This window comes from Tursiops truncatus, chromosome 2 (assembly GCF_011762595.2).
Source record: "Tursiops truncatus isolate mTurTru1 chromosome 2, mTurTru1.mat.Y, whole genome shotgun sequence".
Taxonomy (NCBI): domain Eukaryota; kingdom Metazoa; phylum Chordata; class Mammalia; order Artiodactyla; family Delphinidae; genus Tursiops; species Tursiops truncatus.
Genome location: NC_047035.1, coordinates 10,965,476 through 10,986,691, shown reverse-complemented (window position 1 = coordinate 10,986,691; position 21,216 = coordinate 10,965,476). Strand labels below are relative to the sequence as shown.

The 21,216-nt window shown below is 53.1% G+C and overlaps 1 protein-coding gene and 1 long non-coding RNA gene across 5 annotated transcripts in view; one reads left to right on the top strand and one right to left on the bottom strand.

Annotated features, from left to right (window-relative positions):
• PRIMA1 (proline rich membrane anchor 1) overlaps positions 1-17,783 on the bottom strand; it is a 63,357-nt gene extending 45,574 nt beyond the window's left edge. For 3 of the 4 annotated variants that reach the window (XR_012329861.1, XM_033850686.2, XM_019918642.3), the window contains exons 1-3: positions 17,464-17,551; positions 16,715-16,838; positions 9,609-9,744 (exon numbers count right to left, since the gene is read on the bottom strand). Coding sequence is in view for 3 of the 4 variants with exons in the window: in XM_033850686.2 (XP_033706577.1) it covers positions 9,609-9,744; positions 16,715-16,807 (229 nt within the window). In the remaining variant the exon portion in view is untranslated. Of the gene's footprint in view, positions 1-9,608; positions 9,745-16,714; positions 16,839-17,463; positions 17,552-17,620 lie in introns of those variants that run through there. The other variant, XM_033850687.2, reaches the window with a different exon arrangement.
• Positions 17,784-17,953: 170 nt separating this feature from the next.
• On the top strand, positions 17,954-20,589 carry LOC141277932 (uncharacterized). Its single transcript, XR_012329862.1, has 2 exons — positions 17,954-18,701; positions 19,747-20,589. It is a non-coding gene; the product is annotated as an uncharacterized lncRNA (long non-coding RNA).
• Positions 20,590-21,216: the final 627 nt, after the last annotated feature.

Below are 21,216 nucleotides of genomic sequence, written 5' to 3'. Positions count from 1 at the left end.
GAGTTCGGGCACAAGAAAATCATGCTACCATACACGTGATGCTCAGTGTCGAGGGGAACTCAGGGCAGAGCCAGCCAGGCCTTTTTAGGGATGGGAGAGCTGAGACTGGATTGGATAAGAGATTTGCTCAAGCAAGGATTATATTGACAAGAGCCCATTTACTGGGAGTGGGAACGTAGCGGGTGCTGGGCTAGGCCCACATATTATTCATGCTCCCCAAGTACCTTCTGAGGACGGCATCCTGAACCCCCTTCGGCAGATGAGGAAACGGAAGCTCAGAGAGGTTGAGTGACCAGCACACAGTTGGTAAGAGACAGAGCCGGGCCCAGCCACCAGATCCTACTACTCACAGACCAGACAAGTGGCTCAAAGATAACAGCACAGAAACCCCTCCTCCCGCAAATGATGAACATCCAATACCCCAAGGTCCAGATCAACGGCAGCAGTGAAGACCAGCTTGGCACCAACATGGCCTGTGAAACAAGAAGCGACCCAAGTGGCACAGCCTGTGTTGGATATCCAAAGTCCCGTGTCACACGCTCGCCTCTTCCCGGCAGCACCTGGGTCTGCATCATTATCCCGCTGCTGAGATCACAAACGTCCAAGGGGACCAAGGAGGGGGAGCTTGTGAGTGACGTCCTGAGGCTTCCCCGCTTCTTCATTCCACAGGACCTAACAGCATCCTTGCTGCCCTTGCTCCCTACGACCGCAGCCATCACCTCACCTCCAAAACCATCTTAAATCAGACCAGGCCTTGACGCTGCTGCCTCTCCCCTCCCCCCATCCAGGCCACCTCACAGGCTTCCCCATTACCACCTGGACCGAAGGGACACCCTCCGTGCTGGGAGCCGGGCTCTGTAAAGTATAAATGAGGCCACACCACAGCCCTGCTCAAAACCCTCTCGAAGCTTCTGCTTACACTTAAGATAAAACCCCAACCCCTTCCCTGGCCTCCCAGGCCCTCCCCCTGGGCCTCGCCTCAGCCAGCAGCCACAATGGCCCCTCACACACCCCGAGCGCACGAGGAACTCGCACTGCTGTTCCCGCTGCTGGGAACGCTCTTCCCCCACGTCTTCCTTGCCCACACCTTCCCTTCAATCGGGTCTCAGCTGAAATGTCATCTCCTGTCCCCAGACCACACAATCTAAGTGACCACCCAGTCACCCCCTATCAGATCTTGTGATTTTAATTACCTTTGTAGGATACGCTATCTTCTATTTTTCTGGCGATAGTTTTGGTTTATTTTCTGTCCCCCACACAGGGACCCTTCCATCCTGTTCACCACTGCACTCCCAGAACCTTGTACAGTGCCTGGCACAGTGCCCAGAACCTTGCACAGTGCCTGGCATACAGTAGAGCATAAGAATCTTTGCAAAAGAAACAAATTAGTAGCTACTGAGGACCTGTGATGCGCCAGGCATATGCTAACAAGCTGGGCTGTAAGTGGACACGGCGGACACACGCGATTCTTTGTATCGAGCAAAAAGCCCAGGCATTAGTCAAATGATTAATTAGATATAAAGAGTAGGATGATTGCTATAAAGGAAAAGAAAAAGTTCAAAGAGTGTGTGTATGTATGTGCGTGGTTTTAAAACGTACACAAATTCCCTGACACTCCTCTACCATGAGGTGGAATCGAATTCCCTGAACCTAGAAGCTGAGCAGCCTTGGTTACTCGATTCCAAGGAACAGAATGCAGCGGAAACGATGCCGCATGATTTCCTCAGTTACATCATCAAAGGCGTACAGCTTCTACCTGCTTCTCAAGCTTGGAACCCTGCCACCATGCTGTGAGGAAGCCCAGGCCACGTGGAGAAACAAGACCAGCTGGGGACCCCTCCAGGAACCCTCGTCAGCCACCAGGCACGAGCAAGGGAGCCTTCGACGTGGCTCCAGCTCCAGCCAACTGATTACAATTGCACGGAGACCCCGAGCAAGACCCTCCTGGTGGAGCCCCGTCACCCCCCATAACTGCTGAGAGGAAAGGACAGTACACTTGGGTTGTTTTTTTAACCACTAACTTTTGGCGCAACTGACCCCATAGCCGTCGAGACCCAGAACAGGCAACGGAGCGACCTCTGTAGAAGTCAGGGAAGGTTTTCCTGGAGGATATTTGAGCTGAGATCTGCCTGAGTTGAGGTTAACTACTTTGAGGGGATGCCTGGCAGACACGAGGACTAGTATATACAAGAGGCTCCGAGACAGGAAGGAGCGAGGCCCATTCAAGGAGAGGAAAGGGGACCCCTGAAGCGGACTCTCAGGGATGGAGGAGGAGAGTTAGGCAGAGGACTCAGCAGGAAGTAATCTGGTGACCTGGAAGTACTTCCCCTCCTTACCAGCTGGGCCGCCGAGAACAAGTAAGTCACCCTCTCTGAGTCCCAGGCTCCTAAGGGAAATCGGGGCTGATACGACCTCCTACAAAGGAGTACGTGAGGATTAAAGGAGAAGAGAAGCACAGACCTTCCACCTCAGTACCGGGGGCTGAGTACCAGTTCCTCCTAGTGTTCTGGCTGAGTAAAAAAAGCATTCTAGAACTTCCACAGTCCCACTTGCTTCTCTCTGTTAAAACGTGGCCCTTGGCACATAGGAAGGGAACCAGGTGGCCCCATTCCTAGCTCCACCACTGCTGTGTGACCTTTGCGGAGTCAACCTCTCTTCGGGTTTTTCTAAGAATAAAATGAAGGCGAAAAATCAAATCTATCTCAGTGCTTTGAGCTCCTTAAAGACAGGCACTATGGGAATGCAGGCTCACGCCTCTGTTCTGCCACAGCTATTTTTGGCCCCATCAGCCTCAGAAGCAGGTCTCGTGGAGGGGGTGTACATGCTCTTCCTTGAGGGCTGGTACACGGCTCCTTCCTCGGCCGCAGCGTCTGAGTCACACGCGGGGACGAGTGGGCCATCACTGACATTTACAAAGTCGGCCCAGTCCTGAGCCCTGGCAGCTGCCGTGGGCTTTTTGGTCGGGTCCTCGAGCACGTCTATTCCTTTGCTTTGCCAGGGTTCACCCCTGCCCATGCCTTCCAGAAATACTTTCACCCAGGGACTCTGGGGCTGACCCTGGGGATCACAAGCCTGGTGACAGCTGCCCCTACTGGGGCAGGAGTGGTACTCTCAGTAAACCTCTTCTTTCCTGTTGAATACCTAGGGGCATCTACACATCCTTAAAGCACTCATTTCCTCCCTGCGTTTCTAATCAGATGTTCCTTTCTCAGCAGCGAGGTGCCGGAACCACGTTTAAACAACTCCCAACCTGAACGTCAGTGACCTAGTATTATAATTATTACTACTACTGTTATCATTAGTATTACTTATTAGCTGCCATTCAGTGAGTGTCACTTGGGTTCCAGGCTCTGCGCTGTGTTAACTTCATGGCATGGAATACTCACAACCGCCCAGCCCATATGCAGCAGGTATTGTCATTAGCCCCACTTCACAGATGTGGAAATTGAGGTCCCAAGCTGTTAAGGACACGTTGCCCAAATCACTTAGCTCATGAACAAGGGTGGACCCCAGATCTAGAGGGCAGGACAGCCAGGTTGAGCCACTGTGCTGTAACACCACTTTTAAGCATGTAGTTTCTGCCAAGTACAGGCTGTATAATTTCCAGTCTTCACTGCAATCCCTCCTGTGGTTAAGTATCATTAGCTCCATTTTACAGATGAGGAAACTGAGGCTGAGAGGGATGAGGTGTGCCGAGGGTCGCAGAGCTCGGAGTGGAAGAGCTGCACGTAACTCCAAAGTCCCTTGACTTGACTGCCGTTCTCTAGGACACTGGTTCTCAAAGGGTGTGCCCTGGCCGGCCAGCGCATCAGTGTCACCTGAGAATATATTAGAAATGCAAATCCTCTGGCCCACCCCAGACCGACTGAATCAGGAATTCTGGGGATGGGATTCAGCAACCTGTGTTTGGACAAGCCCTCCAGGGGATTCGGACCACACCTGCATTTGAGAATCACCCAGTCTAGTGCCTCCCACTGTTTGCAAAGGTTTACAAAGTGCAGCTGCCCTAGGCAGTCGCCACCTAAAGTGTGAAGGACGTGGGCAGAGCTTGGGAAACAAAGGGCAGAAACTGGAGATGCCGGTCAAGAATCTTCCACATCACAAGAACCCTTTCCAAGTTCCTTCTCGGTGGCAAGTAGGACTCAGGGCAAGGCTGTCTCAACAGACGTCCCAGGGCGGCTGGGAGGGGCAGCCGAGCTGGGGACCCACAGACAAATGTGGGGCTGAGCTGCCCCCGTGATCAACACGTTCTAGAATGGAGCTGGAGGCGGGGGGTGAGGGGACAGTGCTCTTGAAAGTTTCACAGTAAAACAAAATAAAACATAAGAAATAAATTGAAAGACCATGTTGCCACTGCCAGAAGGGTGGCCCAGCAGTAGGTGACCCACCATCCCAGTTTGCCCAGGACTACAGGGTTTCCCGGGAGGCAGGGCTTTCAGGGCTAAAACCAGGAGAGTCCCGGCCAACCCGGGATACGTTGGTAGCCCGGAGCAGCAGGGCAGCAGCAGGTGCTGTTTGGATGAAGAGGGAGGCCTGCGTGGCCACAGGGAGGATGCCCAACAATTCTGGCAAACGTTTCTGGCTCTTCCTTTTACAGGCGACTTTATAGGTCTGTGTGAGTAGGTACAGAGGTTTCCCTGTGTCCTCTTTCTCCCTCTATCCCCGACACATGTACCGATGTCCACACTCCTGCAGAAGGACATTCCTGCAGCAGGGCGCCTCCTGCCTGATCCTCGGGCTCCGAACTCCGGGCCTTTGCTTCAGCCTCTCCATGGACTGTCCGGCCACCCTGTGCTCCTGCCTATCCGAGGTCTACTTGGAAATTCTCCCATGTTGTCCTGATCCTCCCTTCCTGCCCCTTTTGGAATTAAATATCTTTCCCCCAAAGCACCGCTTTTTTCCCTAAGTCTAACACTCAGAGGCTGCTCTTTATCAGAAAGATTTTCCCACAATGGTTAGCAGCAATGGATACCGTTTCCCACAATGGTTAGCAGCAATGGATACCGGTCCAGTTTTCAAAAGTGCTTGCCACTTCCATAAATCCTCCAGTCAACCCCATTGGTGGGTGAAAACCTCACACCTAAAACTCAGGCTTAAGTTTACCAGCCCTATTTCAACCCTTCTGCACCACTGGTGGGAATGTAAATTGGTACAGCCACTATGGAGAAGTATGGAGATTCCTTAAAAAACTAAAAATAGACCTACCATATGATCGTGCAATGCCACTCCTGGGCATGTATCTGAAGAAAACCATAATTTGAAAAGATCCAGGCACCCCAATGTTCACTGCAGCACTATTTACAATAGCCAAGACATGGAAGCAACCTAAATGTCCATCAACAGATGAATGCATAAGGAAGATGTGGTACACATATACAATGGAATATTACTCGGCCATAAAAAAGAATGAAATAATGCCATGTGCAGCAACATGGATGGACCTGGAGATGATCATACTAAGTGAAGTAAGTCAGACAGAGAAAGACAAGTATCACATGGTATCACTTATATGTGGAATCTAAAAAAAATGATGTAAATGAACTTATTTACAAACTGGAAATAGGCTCATAGACATAGAAAACAAACTTCTGGTTACCAAAGGGGAAAGCTGGGGGGAAGGATAAATTGGGAGGTTGGGATTAACATATACACACTACTATATATAAAATAGATAACCAACAAGGACCTACTGTATAGCACAGGGAACTCTACTCAATATTCTATAATAACGTATATGGGAAAAGAATCTGAAAAAGAATAGATATATGTATAACTAATTCACTTTGCTGTACACCTGAAACTAACACAACATTGTAAATCAACTATAGTCCAGTATAAAATAAAAATTAAAAAAAAAAGTTTATCAGCCCTCTTACCATCATGCAGAGGAAGTGGCAGGGCTGGCATATCAACCCAGGCTCAGGGTCTCAACCTCTCATGCCGTGTTCTCAGTCTTTTCATTACTCGGGCCCCGCCATTGAGAACAACTCTCTGTGGGCCTTCAGTGCACCCAACACAGGGCTGGACGCAGAGCAGACACTCGGCAAACGTTCACCAGGTAAATCAGAAGCCCTTGTGAGCGGCAGGGATGCAGGCACATCTGATGACCAAAGGAGCAAAGGCTGGCATGTGCCTGGAGCCAGTGTATCCAGAAAGATGGCAGGAAAGGACACTCCTAGACACACCCTCTGCAGATTACGGACCACCGCACCGTGAGCTCCCTGTGGGCAGGAGCTGCTCCTCTCTTGATCATAGCTGATTTCCAAGCCCCTGCCAGCACCTGGGGAGCTCCGTGCACACCTGCTGAAGCCCCGTACCCTCTGGGAGAGGCTAATTCCTCAGGGATTAAAGAATATGCAGAAGTTGTGGATGTGGCCATAGCTCTGTCTGACATTACCGGGCAGTACTCGTGTGTGGGGTTCTGGGCTGAGCTCAGTGAGGACCAAGACGGTGTACAAAATACGTTCTCTGCCACTGGTCTAATCTGCCAGGAACCCCATGGCTGTGGGGTGCATCCACTGTCCTCCTGCCCAGTGTCCACGTCTTCATCCTTGGGTTACAACCCCTCTACCTGGATTTTCCTTTCAGAAGCCACCACCCTCTTAACCTCTATCCATAAGCCTCAACTGTCAACCGTGGTCACATGGCCGAGGCCTGACCAATCAGCACATTCCATCTCGTAGGCCATCATGATTGGTTCAAGGATGGACATGTGACTCAAGCTGGTCTAGTGAAAGTCAGCCCTGGGTCTTTAGTTGAATGATTGAGGAAGAGGAGCTCTCCTTGTAGGGAGATTACTAACTGTAAGGTTGATGGAATCCTGGAGCTTGGAGCCACAGAGACTGGGCCTGCCTGAGAGAAAAGGTGACCCGGGAGAAATCACAAGAGAGAGATGGACACAGAAACCCAGTACCGTCATCATATAAGACCTGCTGCTGGAATATTCCAATACATGAGCCAAAAAACGAACAGCTCTCTCTAGTTTTTGCATCACTTAAGCCACTTCAAGATGGGTTTCTGCTACTTTTAACTGAAAAAGTCCTACCATAGAATCTGTAACTGAAAAAGTCCTACCATAGAATCAAACTACACCTGCTGTCCTCCAACCCAGAAGTGCTCTCAGGCCTCAAGCTCACAGGAGGCCTCTGTCCCCTCACACCTGGCACGGCCACCCGCCTCCCCTTCTCCACAGGCCCCCACCTGGCTTCAGGCCTCCATGGCTGGTCTGGGGCCTGAAGTATCTCAGTGGTCCCCTCTTTACCCCAGTCGGGTAGCTCACCCCGATCCACCCTCCACATGGTCAGGAAAGTTGACTCTGAAGCGGACGGTGTGGGATCGTGTCACTTCTTTGCTTAATACCTTCGTGGGCTCATCGCTGCCCAGAGTAGCGTTTCCTAAAGGATGGGGCGCGTGTCCCTGCAGGTAAGTGAGCTGGTATTGGATGACACGTGGACCTGGTGCTCAGACACACAGAAACATAGAAGAAACTTAGGCCCCTTTTGATTCTCTCACAAACCTTCTGATTTCTTTCTTGAGAAACATCTCCGCACGGGGCTACGACAGGTCTGCCACCCGTCTACCTACCACCTGCTGCGCTCCCTTTTTAGCAGAAAGAAAGGAGGCCTCGAGCTCAGAACCTTTCACGACAGGCTAGAACTTTAAAACACCGGTGTGTTTGCATTTGTTTTTATGTCACCTTCTACTTACGCAAGTGATTCTGGTTTTTCACCGATGGTAGTTATTAAAGTTTTCTTTGGAGATTAATTTGTATCAACACAAAAGGGAGTCTGTTTAAAGAAAAAAAAATAAGGCAAACAACAGGAGGTATCTGGATAGGGGAATGTTTGGCAAACAGCGATTCACAGGATGAAATGTGATCTACTCGGCCAGGCACACAAGGCACATCACAGTCTGAGGGGCTTGGACCTCCCATGAGAAGTCCCATAGCGTCACACCTCCAAGCCTTTGCTCTCGATGGTCCTTCTGCCTGGATGCCCTTTCCCCACCACCCCTTCAATGACCTAGAACAATTCCATTTATTATGAAGACCCAAGTCAATGTTACTGTGGCTGTAGTTTGGCCCAGCCACTCAAGGGTTTCCAGTGCACCTGGAGAACAATTTCTGTGCTCTCTCAGGTCACTTTTTGTCGGTTGCTGACAGAAGGCCTTCCTTGAGGCCGAGAGATCCCAGAGACCAGAATGGTCTTTCAGGTCTGTGTCTGGCACAGATGCTCGGTTCGCACAAGATGAACTGAACAGACTCTAACTGGCGGATGTGGATCCATTTAGGTACAAACACACCTGGAAGCAGCAGGGGCCTGGAGCTTGAATAGCAGAGGGAGAAGGAATTTCATGGAAGGGAAGGGAGTGAGGGGCCAGGGGCCTGAGGCGGGGCCCTACAGTACAGCCCAGGGATTCCTTCAGGAGAGAGAAGGAGGGTGAGCATCTTGGGATGGCAGGACCCTGCAGAGGCCGGGAGCACAGGGCCTGGTAGGCTGAGGTTCTTGACTTTAACTTGCACTTGCATCATCTCAGAACTTGTTAGGATGCCACTTCCTAAGTCCCACGCCAAAGGCTCTGACTTAGTGGGTTGAAGTGGCCCTGTGCAGCGTCACTTTAAAACGAATGCTTCAGGCGATGCTGAGGGCCACACTTTGAGAAGCACTGAGTCAGGGAAGAATGGAGACAGGTGGGGGCCTAGCAGACAAACTGCAGAAACACATGGGAACCGCAAAAGATTCCACCAGAACACCGCATCCCTGCCTGCACACCGCAAGCTTGGAAACATGGCTTACCAGAGAATAAGCCTCGTCAAAGTTATTTAAAACATGCCCCAAATAACTCAACGGAGATGTGTTTAATGAGGTGGCTCCACACATGAGCTTGGGCATTCTATAGGCCGCAACTTGAGTGATCAAACCCGAATACAGAATCTCTTGTTAGAGACCTTATCAACTGGCAATTGTAAGCAGGGAGCTTAACCCCTACGGGTCAGGACTGAAGCCATTTCTGGCTAAAGAAACCCTCCTTTGTTTGCAATCAGATTGTTCAGAGATGAAATCAAGGAAAACAAGTGACGAGGCGGGGGAGGGGATGCGCGGGTGTGGGTGTGTGTGTGTGTGTGTGTGTGTGTGTGTGTGGCAGAACTTGCTGCAAATAGCTGAACGGCACCCGTGTAACTTTGCTCTCAGAGCCTCCACCTCGGTTCTATACTAATTGCTCCCTTACACATGAATTAAAATCAAAAAATGAAACCATGCTCATGAGAGGGGTATTTCAGACCAGTGCCCATGGTTGCCCCCCTTCAAGGTCTGGCCTTCGGAACAATCCAGGCAGAGCCACTCATCAAATGGAGATTGACTTTTATCTGATTAACCAATGGAGAAACATCCTTCTCCATCTCACAGGAACATTCTGTGGGAAAGGCGTTCTGCAGACTGCAGGGAAAAGTTGGGTCTTGGCTTCCCTCCTGCTCGGCCAGTGGAAAATTACAAAGGAAGCAAGGCTGCCCTCTGCTTCCTGGCTTCCCGGGAACCTGCTTCCCAGGTCCTTCCTGGGCCCAGGAAAACGCGAAGAGAAACCGGAACCAGAGCTGAGCCTTTACTTACCTGGGGCGGAGAGGAGTCGGGGAGGCGGCGGGGGCGGCGGGGGCGGGGGCAGCGGGGGCGGGGGCCGGCACTGGCAGATGTGTTGGCAGCTGTCCGTCACCTTGGAGCAGGACTTCCGGGGCTCCCCGTGTGTCACCTGCAGGAATGGGCACGGGCGCCCGAGAGAAGCCAATGCGGCATCTGGGAGCCCAAACGGGACCACCCCGACGCACGCACCCCTCCCCAGACCTAGGCAGGAGGAAGAGCCAGAAACTGGGCTGGCTCGCAGGGAACGGTGTTACGCGGGGCTGGCCTGGCAGGGATGGAGCCCTAGGTTGTATTTCCAGCTCTGTGGGACCGGGACAGTTGGCTTGGGCATTCATGAGAGGCTTCTAGAATCTCCCCATCGTGCAAATGAGGAAACTGAGGCCCAGGCAGGAGAAGTGGCCGCCTGAGGTTCTCACACCCAGATGGTGACAGGACACTGATTTTACCTTCTGCGTAACCTGACCTAACCGCTTCTCCCATCTGCCCGGCTACGGTGCAGGACCAAGCCCTCGCCTCCTCTCTGGCCACAGTTCCTGATGGCCTCTCTGTGTCCACTCTGGGCCAAGGTCCCCCCGCCTTGGGGGAGGAACCTTACCCGGCCAGGCCTCTGCTCTGGTGGCGCACGTGACGAAGGGGAGCAGAGCAACCTCCCCAGTGTGATGCACGAGCCACCCGAGTGGCCTTGTGGGAAACACACCTGACCACACTGCCTGCAGCCCCCGCCCCGCCATGCCCGGACGCTCACCCACAGCTCCGGGGAATCACCGGGCCACAGGGCCCTGCAAGGGAGGGCCCCCCTCCCCTCCTGCTCTGGCCTTCTGCTCTGCTCTCGAAGCCCTCCTTCCGGTGCCTGGCGCCTGGTCACGCTCCCTCCCTTTGAGCACGCTGCTCCAGTGGCCTGGAATCTTCTCCGACACCTTTCCCTCTGCTTTAGCCATGACTCAGCTTGGCCATCACCTCCTCAGGGAAGCATCTCTGACCGCCCCGCCCCCACCAGGTCAGATCTCCATTTTACAGGTTCTCCTGGCACCGGATTTCACTCTGTGAGGCAGAAATCCACACGGGGGCCTTTACCTAGCTCAGCCGCCTATCTACCACTGGACTCTAAGGTCTATGGGGTCAGGGGTCAGGCCTTTTGTTTTTTCTCTCGCCATCATAACACCTAAGGAAACGCCTGGAATTCACCAAAATCCACACCTCTTGATTCCTGGGCTGGTGTTCTTTCAACACCAGTCCCACGTTCCCCATCTGTAAACTAAAAAGGGGAGCAAAAGTGGGTTGTGTTCACCCAGCGGTTCCCAGCCTTTCTTGCACATCAGAATCTCCAGGCAGCTTTAAAAAATACCCATGCTCGAGCTTTTCCCACGCCAGTGAAGTCAGCATTTCTACAGGCGGAGCTGCGCATGCGTATTTGTTGAAGCAGCCCAGGTTAAACTATGTAGCCAGTGAGAGAACGGCTGGTTTAGACCAACTGCCAACATCCCTCTCTATGGCAGAGTGCCATAGACCTTTGAACCTAGCATTTTCTGCCTGTCCAGAGAACAGCTGATTTAAAGGCATGAAGGAAGAGTTGGTGGCCACCCCCTACTTCAGTGATGCCCACAGTTCATCTCTCTGGCTGTCATCTCCGGTGAGTAGAAACCCAGATCCCCAATTTCCCTGCAACCAGCCACGGAAGGCCTGCCTCTGGGGGCCAGTGCAGACCCTTTGCTGCGCGTGTTCCAGGCCCGCAGAGAGAGCCAGCAGGTCGGCTGCTCCCTTGCCACTTGGCAGGTGTGAACAGGATGGGTAACGGCTACCGGAATGGCAGCAGGCGGTGGATTGATTCACAGCCCTGACTTAATATTGACGAGGCCACGAAGCTCCTGCTCACCACCTTTTAGTGTTTTTAAAGGACCACTGACTGCATTTCAAACTCTGGAAGGCAATCTTACCTCCCGCCGGGAAGAGCATCTCCTCAGACCGTGAGCCTTTTCTGTTATTTTACGGAGATGATTAACTCCTTAGATGTCATGGCAAATCCACTGGCTTCTCCCCCAGCGTAGTTGTCAGCCCTCCCATCACCATCTGGATTCTGACCTTCTAAGACCATGGCGGTTGCTCGAACTCTCCCTTCTCCCAACGGCTGGCCTCTGAGATTGCTCCTCCGCTGAACTCTACCAAGTGGGCAAACCTCAAGCAATGCCATCACCAAAGCAATTACTTTCCCACCCTCCGAGGTGCAATTTCTGCAAGAACGTTCAAGGGGAGCACGTTTCTTTAACCTGGCCCAAAACAATGACCTATTTTCATGAGAGGCTGTAAGGGCACATATGGATAAGAGTGCTTAATGTGATGAAATTACAGGCAGGGAAACCAGGGCCAAGTTTCAAGGCTGAAGTGGGGGAAGTGCAGGCACACACAGCGTGTTAAACATCTGTGGTCTCTCGTGTAACGGTCCCACTGAAATGCGAGCGGGCATAACTGCTTACCCAAAGGTCATCACAAAATTAGCGAGCCTGAGCGGGCTGTCCTTCTCCCCAAGGCGGGGACCCCTGGGGCTCCTCACTGGTTTGGTCCAGTGCAAGCCTGTGGCCGCTGAGCCTCTCTAGACTGACAGCTGGTTACACGGGTCCTTTATCCACTTGCCGACTTCTATGCATCCTTCAAACCCAGCTCTTACATGGCTTTCCCAGGCAATCTGTCCTGAACCCCACGCCCCCCCAGATGAGACCCAGCTGCCCAGTGCTGCCTCTTCACCTCGTAAACCCTCCCCTTTGGGGCCCTTTTCCCACTGTTAATGTCCTCCCACACTAAGTTGTGAGCATCTTGGAGCAGAAAGGTAGTGGGTCTGTGCTTTATCAATCCTGACTAAGCGTGACTTCCTGAGCCCTACTGTGTGTCAGTCATGGGAAACAGGCTCTCCTTTCGCCATGAGGATAATCAAGAGAGGTAGCTCTTATCATCCACGCTTACTGGCTGGGACGACAGGCTTGGCAAAAGCTAAGTGATTTACCAAAGTTGCACAGGGCCTGGCGTTCCGTGGGCGCTCAGTAAAAATGTGTGCCGGGGACTGTCTGCCCAGCAGTGGAGAAACACGGGATCTACCCCATCCCCCAGCTCCGGGTCCACTTTGGGATTCTGCGGGTCGGCAGTGTTGTGTTTAGCCCAGCAGAGAGGAAACCTCAGTACCACGAGCTTGTCTCAATGCCTGGCTTGGTTGGTTTACATCCTGGGGAGTCTTACAAGGAGAAGAAACTTGCCCCTGAAGTCACTTGCTCTTAGCTAGACTTAACCAAGAAGGAGCAGAGGCCCAGAGAGGTCAACCACCCGCCTAAAGCCGGTATCGTGACTTCCTGTGACCACTTTTTATTCCGGTTTCGCCATCTCCTGCCATCCTGTCCCTGCTCTGCCGCGTCCTCCTGGGGCCAGAATCCTGGGGCCCAGAGAGCTTCCGCAGTCACCTGGATTTGGTCCCTGGCACCGTGGTCTGGGGGACACAGTCCTGTGGCAGCCAGTTCCCACTTCTGGCCAACCAGTGTAGCTCTCTGGCCCAGTCCCCCTAAATAGTCCTTGAATCCATCCACCTCTCCTCACTCCCAGTGCTACAGCCCTAAACCAGGACATCATCACATCCCCACCGGGTAGCCCTGCCTCTCTCCTAGCGTTGCCAGATAAAATACAGGGCACCCTGTAAAGTTTTAGAGAAACAACATTGTTTAAGTATAAATATGTCCCAAATATTGTATGGGATATACTTAACGCTCAAGAACGATCCATTGTTCATCTGAAAATTGAACTGGACCGCCTGTATTTTTATTTGCTAAATCTGGCAACCCTACTCTCACCAGCCCCTGTGCCCCTTGCCTCGCCCCCTCCCTGAATCCAAACTTTGTGCTGGAGCTGGACTGAGATTTCTAAAATGCCAATCTGAGGTTGTGTCGTCTCTTTCTTAAAACTTTCCACGGCCCCCAGAGCCCTCAGGATCAAGTCCAAACTGTAAGACACGATGTTAGTGGCTTACAACAGAGGCCTCGCCTGCGTTCTTCCAATGCCCTGCCCTCTCCTCCCACCTTGGGGCTGTTCCCTCCTCCGCCTGGACACTTCACTCACGCTTGCATCCTGACTCCTGATTTCTCCTTGTCCGTGTCTCAGCCGAAGCGCTGCATCCGCGAGGTTTCTCTGAATCCTCCACAAGCTCCCGTTTCTAAGCTATTTGCTCCTATTGAGCACTCCTGCCTATTATGACTTGTCTCACAATCTCTCCGGTGCTAGACTGTCAATGCCATGAAGGCAGGGACCCCTAGATCCCTTGCACTTAACACGGGAGGCCTGGCAAACAGTAGGTGCCCAATAATTGCAGCTGACTAAATAAGTGAAGCTGTAATGACTGACCACAGGGGCAGGGGGTCGGCATCGCCTGGGTCTGGGATGGCTCCTCATTGCCACACAGAGACCCACAGGCCCGGATCAGAGCCTGTCTCCATGACAATTGCTTTAGGGGGGCGCCCACAAGGATGATGGCTTCTGGCATCTTTTATCGAGACAGTAACTCGATACTGTTACAGCACCACAGTAACTTGATGAGACACACTCCTGTCACACCTAATAAATTCGCCAGCCTGTCATCCTCTTCACTTGCAAAAAAAAAAAAAAAAAGGACTCATGTGGAAGTGAACTTAGAAGAACCCTAAATCACAAAAGCTCAAAATCTCAACTCCAGACACATGAAGGAAAAAAGGGAAGAGCCTCAAGAGTGCCCCCACCAACCTTGTGGCCATTTAATGTCATCTGACTGTAATGATTAAGTTTCTTATCATCCAGGCAGCAGCCAGAGGCTCCGGGCTGATCTCAAGGTTGGAACCTGATGCTTTGAGGGACCACAGACCTCTTGCTTCACCAATTATTGTGCTGGTCTCACCCTTCCAGATGTTTACGACTTAGAGGGATTCTTCTGGCAAAAAGTTCATGAAAGCACAGATAGATTTCTTTATATTCAAGAAACTCCTATGACGTGACAAATGACACTCTCTCCAATTAAAGGGAAACACATGGCTTTGTGCACTTTGATTTTTCCTCTTCTCCTCTCTCTTCTGGTTTCAGCTCTTTTGCTCAAAAACCAAATCCATTCCTTCCAAAGCCCCTTTTCCCTTGACTTCTCAGTCCTTATCATTTGTAGATTAATCTTTCCAGTGCCTCCAGCCAAGATTTTACCCGTTCTACTTGCCTGGAGGATTTCTTTTCTAATTGATTTCCACAAAACTTGATTTGTATTGAGTAAACAGCATCTGAAATACACACACACAAACTCACACACACATTTGCTTGTGTGAGCACTGCCTGGCTGAAGAACACTGCTAAAAAATGAAGCTACTTTACAAAATCCTTTCTTTTGGTGGTGGGAGTGGGTAGGGAGGTGGTGGAGCTGCTGTTTCTATCCTGCTAGTTCCTGCAGAAAATTCCAGTCCTTGGAGATTAACAACATCATCATGTTGCTCTCTGTACTAGCTGAAAAAGTCTCCCAGAAGAGGGAAAATTGTAAACAAACGAATACAAAAAGGAAGTGAGCTTAACACCTGAGGTTCAGCTAAAAGTTGAACGAGAGAAACTGGTCCCAAACCACCCAAGTGTTTCGAAGTGACAAAATTCTGAATCCCAAGGAGGCACAGCTGAGTTTAATAACTGCCGCTTCACACATTAAACAAAGCTGTCAAATTCCGAAAGGAAAACAACTGTGAGTGACACAGAAGCAAGCCAGGGAAGAGAGCACAAGATGGGCCTGGCGCTGCAGCAGGGGGTATGCCCCTCCCCCACTCGAGCTCTCCCCTGAGCTGGCTGGTTCCAGCATTAGAGCCCCTGGTTCTCTCCAGGGCTCACCAGGGCTGCCATACAAGCAGGACTGACCACCCTGGTTCCCAGCAACGCCCCGTCACTTGGGACAGCTCATGAGCCTTGGCAGCCTGGCAAGCAGTGTTGCTCAATCCCATCTTCTCTGGACTGTCACCTCCTACTCAGGGCAACTACCTGAATAGTCCCCAAGCCCCAAAATGCCAACAGAAGGACATGAAGCTGCAAACACCCCAGAGTGGGTATTTCAATGACTGAAATGGTAAAAATGCTGATCAAAACCATTCAAAATTGTTGATCAGACTACGTAGCAATCAACAGAGTACCTGGCTAACCAGAGGAGTGACGTTACTATTACTAACATCAATAATAGCAGCACCAGCTACCATTTAGTGTTTATTATGGTTCAGGAGCTGCGCTAAGTAATCTTTATCTCATCAAGTACTTATAATAGCACAGGGAGGAAGAAGAAACCAGAGCCCAGAGAGGTTAAGCGCACTGTCTAAAGTCCCCCAGCTGGTAAGGGGCAGAGCTGGGGCTCAAAATTCAGAGCTGACACCAAAGTCCACCTCTTCACCATTCCACTGTACTGCTGACTGTGTGCATTCTGGGAGGGACTAGGGACCATCCCATCTTACCATCTCTCTGACTCTAACACAGGTCACTCGAGTTGGTGGCTACCTGGTCTCTGCCCTGGGGACTGGGGGGCCCGGGGTGAAGATTCCATCCTCAGGCAGTCCTTATAGATGGACAGCTCCTTCTTACATTCCCCCACCAGTGGCCACCTCGCAAAACCTGTCCACATCCTCAACTCTACTACCTACAAGAAACAACCCCTTCTGTGTTGAAGTCCAGTTTAAGAAGGCTAATATGAAGCTTACTAGTGGCTCTGATGGGAAATAAAGAAGGTATATTCTTGGTATCATTTTTCTTTTTAACTTTGTAAAAGCTCTAAGGTTTCTTTGTCTGCATTTCTGCAATAGAATATTATCACCAAGAAGGCATTCCCTCAGCCCTTTCTGTTCCAAGGCGCTGTCCTGAAGGCCTCAGCAGGCCAGGACCGAAGCCTCCTTCAGGAGTTTCTTATCTTTTCAGAGCGAGAGTATGCATCCTTTCTTTTCCTAAACTCTTCCCAGGACCGATCAGAGGGGCGATTTCAGGAAGCCAGGGTCGTGGGAGTGAAGTGACAACCACCCCCTACCCGGTCCTGACCAGGAGGTCCTCAGGCGCGCGCAGCCCGCGCCACCGCTCACCTGCACGAAGCCCCAGAGCGGGTGGAGCGCGCAGTGCAGCAGCAGTGAGGGCCAGCAGTAGCCACGGCGCAGCACCAGGTCCCGGAGGAGCATCTCGGCCCGCGGCACCCGCTCCCGGGGCGAACTGTCAGGGGAGCAAAGCTCGGGTCAGGCAGGCGCCGCCGGCACCACCGTGGTTGCGCACCCGCACACACGTAGCAGTCCAGGTTGGGCGGGCACGCCCCGCACCCTGGGGCACCCTCGTAAACCAAGCCTGGCCTTTCATTCCAGCTTGCATCCTCGCTGACCCTTCATGCACACTCACAGGGGCCGGCATCCAAGAACTTACAGTCCGTCGTGGTGCACGCCCCCGGAATCCTGCGCGCAAACCCTGGCCCCGTGCACACCTCCAGAAACAGCCAAGCACGCTTACTGAGGCCCGTGCACCTCCCCAGAAACAGCCATGCACAACTCTCTCCCACTGTGAGCACACTTCAAACCCGGCGGGCACCATTCACCCTGCGTGCACACCCACAGAAACGGCCGTGCACACCCACCGACTCCTGCCCGCACGCTCGCTGACCCCGCATGTACACGCTGCGTGCACCCTCTCTGCCCCGCCGGCCCTCACTGCGCACACTGCAACACATGCACCTCAGTGCGCGCCCCGTTTGCCCTCGCGCTCTGCCGAGCCCCGGCCTCCGGCCTCAGGGCACGAGCTCCCCCCGCGTCTCCATCTCCGCCCGCACCCCTCCGGGGCCTTACGCCACCTTGCCTGGCGGCGGCCCCAGCCGATCCTCGGCGCGAGGAAGGGAGGCGCCCGCTCCCCCCCGCGGCAGAATCTGTTCCCGAGCGGCCGGACGGCCCCCATTTAAAGCCAGCCGCCTCCCCAGTCCCCCGCCCTCTAGGCGGGGCCTCGGTCCTCACCCTGGTGACTGCGCGGGCGCCTGGGGGCTTCACATGCCTGGGAGGAGCGCCGGGCACTGGAGCAAAAGTTTGTGCGCGGTTTGGGCCTCCGGGGCGGCTGAGCCGGGGGCCCCGGCAGGGCGCGCTCGCACAGGGCGCAGGGCGCGGTGGCTCCGGGCTGCGCCTGGCCGCGCGCGGGGCGGGAGGGGCTGCACCCCGCGCCCAGGGCCTGGGCGGGCTGCCGAGGCGGAGGCGGAGGGCGGGGAAAGTCTCCTCCTAGCCGCCTGGAGCGGGCGGTGCGTGCCCTCCCCGGGTCCCCGCCCTCCCCGGTGGCGCCGCGCGGCTGCCCGGGACGCTGGTGTGCCCGAGCTCCGGCCGCCCGTCACGCCAGCCCGTGAGAAGCAGCGGCTAGAGGCGCTGGCCTCGAGCGCCTGTTCTGGCCGCAGGGCCGCGGGCGGAGGCGAAATAAATAATGCACGAAAAAGGAAAACAGACGTGAGCCGAGCCAGAGCTCGCCCGCCTCCCGCCCGGGGCTGCGCTCCCGCCCGCGCTCCCCGCCGCCGCAGCTGCCGCCAGCGCCGCTGCAGTGATTCCTCGTCTCCATCTAGTGAGGCTATTGTGTATTGGGCGCTTAATAATTTATCCACCCGCGAGGCAGACTCCAGCTCCCGAGGGTCTTGCTCCTTGCCTGTCGTCCCCCCCCCCCCGCCAAGTTTCTCCGAGGGGGCGGGAAGGGAGTAAGGACTGACTCGTGGAGACCCCTTTTTGCGCTCGATCCCTGCGGAATCCCTCCCCTCCTCCACCCCATTCGGACGGTGCCGAAGGCGCCCCGGTTGTCCGGGCTCAAGGTGCAGGCCGCCACTCTCGGGGCCAAGTGCTGTGTTCTCCCTTCTGTAGTCCCGGGCGGGGGGACCGTTCCAGCCACACGGCTGCACCTTGGAAGGAGTTGCCGACGGCCCCGGGGAGGACCTCTCCACCACTGCTTTTCGTCAGCCATCTCAAACTCCTGTTTGAGGCGAGATTATCAACAAGTCGGTGGCGAAGCAGCGCGTTACGTTTCTTTCAGACAAGCTGCCCCGGGCCCCGCCAGGCCGCACCACAGGTATGCATGGCCTCCGCTGGTCGGGTGAGAGCACCTGACGAGCGCTTTGATGTATAGAGGGCCTCTCCAGAGCGCCCCCGCCCCCAACGCATGGACAATCTTATTTTTAGGTTGGGTGAAGGAACCAGGGGGTCAGGACAGAGCGGAGAGTCAGACACCATAGCTCATTCATCGAAGGAGCATTTACTTAGTTCCTTTCCCCAATCTCTCTGGGCACCCTTAAGTCACCCCCTGCAAACACACACTCTATAAACTGCTCTGCAAACCGGCTTTCAGACCAATTTCCTAGCGACCTCTTTCATACTGAGTGCTGACCCGAGGCTCTTCTCCATGCAAACTCCGTAGAGCCGCATCTGAACCAAGGAGATGTTTGGACACAGTCGTGAACGAGGCCCTGTCCCTTCCCTCCAAGAGCTTGGGGTCTGATCTGGGAGACAGATAACAAAACCAGCCATTCCGCTGTCCATTGGCATTCTGCTGTCAGCTGTGTGTGACAACAGCACTATAAGGGGAGGAGAGAGCAGTGAAAACTGGAGGGAGGGTCAGGAAAGGCTTCCAAGATTGGGTGACCAGCCGGGAGTGGGGGAGTATTTCAGGCATTGGGAACCCCCTGGGCAAAGATGTGGAGATGCTTGTTCATTTGTTCATTCATTCCATACATAGTGTCTGGAACACCTACTAAGGGCCAGACAGAGCATTCGATGCTGGGTATACAACAGTGGACAAATCAGATCTTCTTGTTGCCTTTAAGGGGCCCATCATCGTGGGAGGAGGGACGGGAAGAAAATATAGGTGTCGGGGCAGGAGGGGCTTCCTGGATGACTTGCTTTCACCAGTGGTTTGAAGCAGGAGAATGAGGCACAGAATGAGCCCTGTTGGTCAGCTGAGGTCAAAATAACACGGTATTCTAACGCCTTTCCACTTAAGCTGGCCAGGGTATTTTGTTCAGTCCACGACTTCAGTCTTTAGATATGACAGCAGCCCCTGAGGTTTATATAGAACACTTTGCTACTTAAAAATGTTCTTAAATCACATTCTAATTCAGTTCTTACAGTTCTGTGGGGTAAATGTAATTGCCCCATTTGACAAGTTCGGAGATGTGACTTTCCCAGAATCATACAGCTGCTCACCTGGGATTCAGAAGTACTGGCCCCAACCAGAGGTCCAACACTTCTGGAGAGCCTAGGCAGGCTGTGCCTCTTGGAAAGCCTGCATCATCCATTCTGATCTTCAGTATTCCTGTACTGGACCCAGTCTACGCACCGCCTGAGTGTCAGTTGGCTCCACATTCTCCCAGCCCTCCTAACGCCATGGAATATCACACCTCTGTTAGGGTGAAGACCAAGCAACCCATGGTACCTGGGATCTGCCTACCAGGGCCAGGTAACTCTCCTCGAGAAATGCAGGGGCGGGCTTCCCTGGTGGCGCAGTGGTTGGGGGTCTGCCTGCTGATGCAGGGGACGCGGGTTTGTGCCCCGGTCCGGGAAGATCCCACATGCTGCGGAGTGGCTGGGCCCGTGAGCCATGGCCGCTGAGCCTGAGCGTCCGGAGCCTGTGCTCCGCAACGGGAGAGGCCACAGCAGTAAGAGGCCCGCGTACCACACACACACAAAAAAGAAATGCAGGGGCGTTAAACCTTGCAGCAAATTTTGACGAACAAAAGACAAGAGATGGGAGGGAACCAGCACATGGACGGTAGTAGTTCCATCTGGCCTGTCAGATGTCCAGGAGGTGTGGCTGAGTGACTGGCAATGTTTTCTTCCAAAGATGCAGCCACCTGGATAACCCACGGCCTTGTATTTACTGTCCTCCTTCCTTCCTTTACTTCCGTTTTCTTTTCTTTTTCTTGTCCTAGAATTGTAGCCCTCAATAAAGTGTTAGCAAGCAAGCATTGCTTCATGCTTTGTCTCCTAAGGAACCGGGGACAATGGGCACCACAGGTGGTCCAGAAAGCAAGTCTTCAGGGTCAGATGTTGGAGCTGGATTTCCCATCTGTCTGGAAGCCATAGGGGCCCCATTACTGACGGGAAGCAGGTCATAATCACGCATATATTTGACATTACTATTTGTAAAGCTTCACCTCTGGCTAAGCGAGATGAGATGTGGGTAAAAAGCAAGGCTATGGGAGGTCAAGTGGCCACTGTGTTTGATCAATGATAATCATAAAGACTGTGAGGTTAGATGGCTTCTTCTGACAGCACTGGAGATTTTGCAAAAAGAAAGTGATAGGGAAGCTATTTGCCAACTTGAGGCATACTTTGTGAAAGCTTTGAGGACACTCTCATCTCTTGACATCCACGAGGCACCTGAACAATAGGCCCAGGATCTGATTGTAAGGGTGGCAGAGCTGGAAAGAACAGTACACGTGCAGCCACCCAGCTGTTCACATCAGGGCTCTGATAGGGAAAGAGATGGACCTTGTGATCTAGAATAGGAATATTTGGGCGAACAAGCCTGAAAATCTTAGGTCTACAGGGGGAAGTGGCTCAGCTAATTGTTTGTGGAAATAACAATA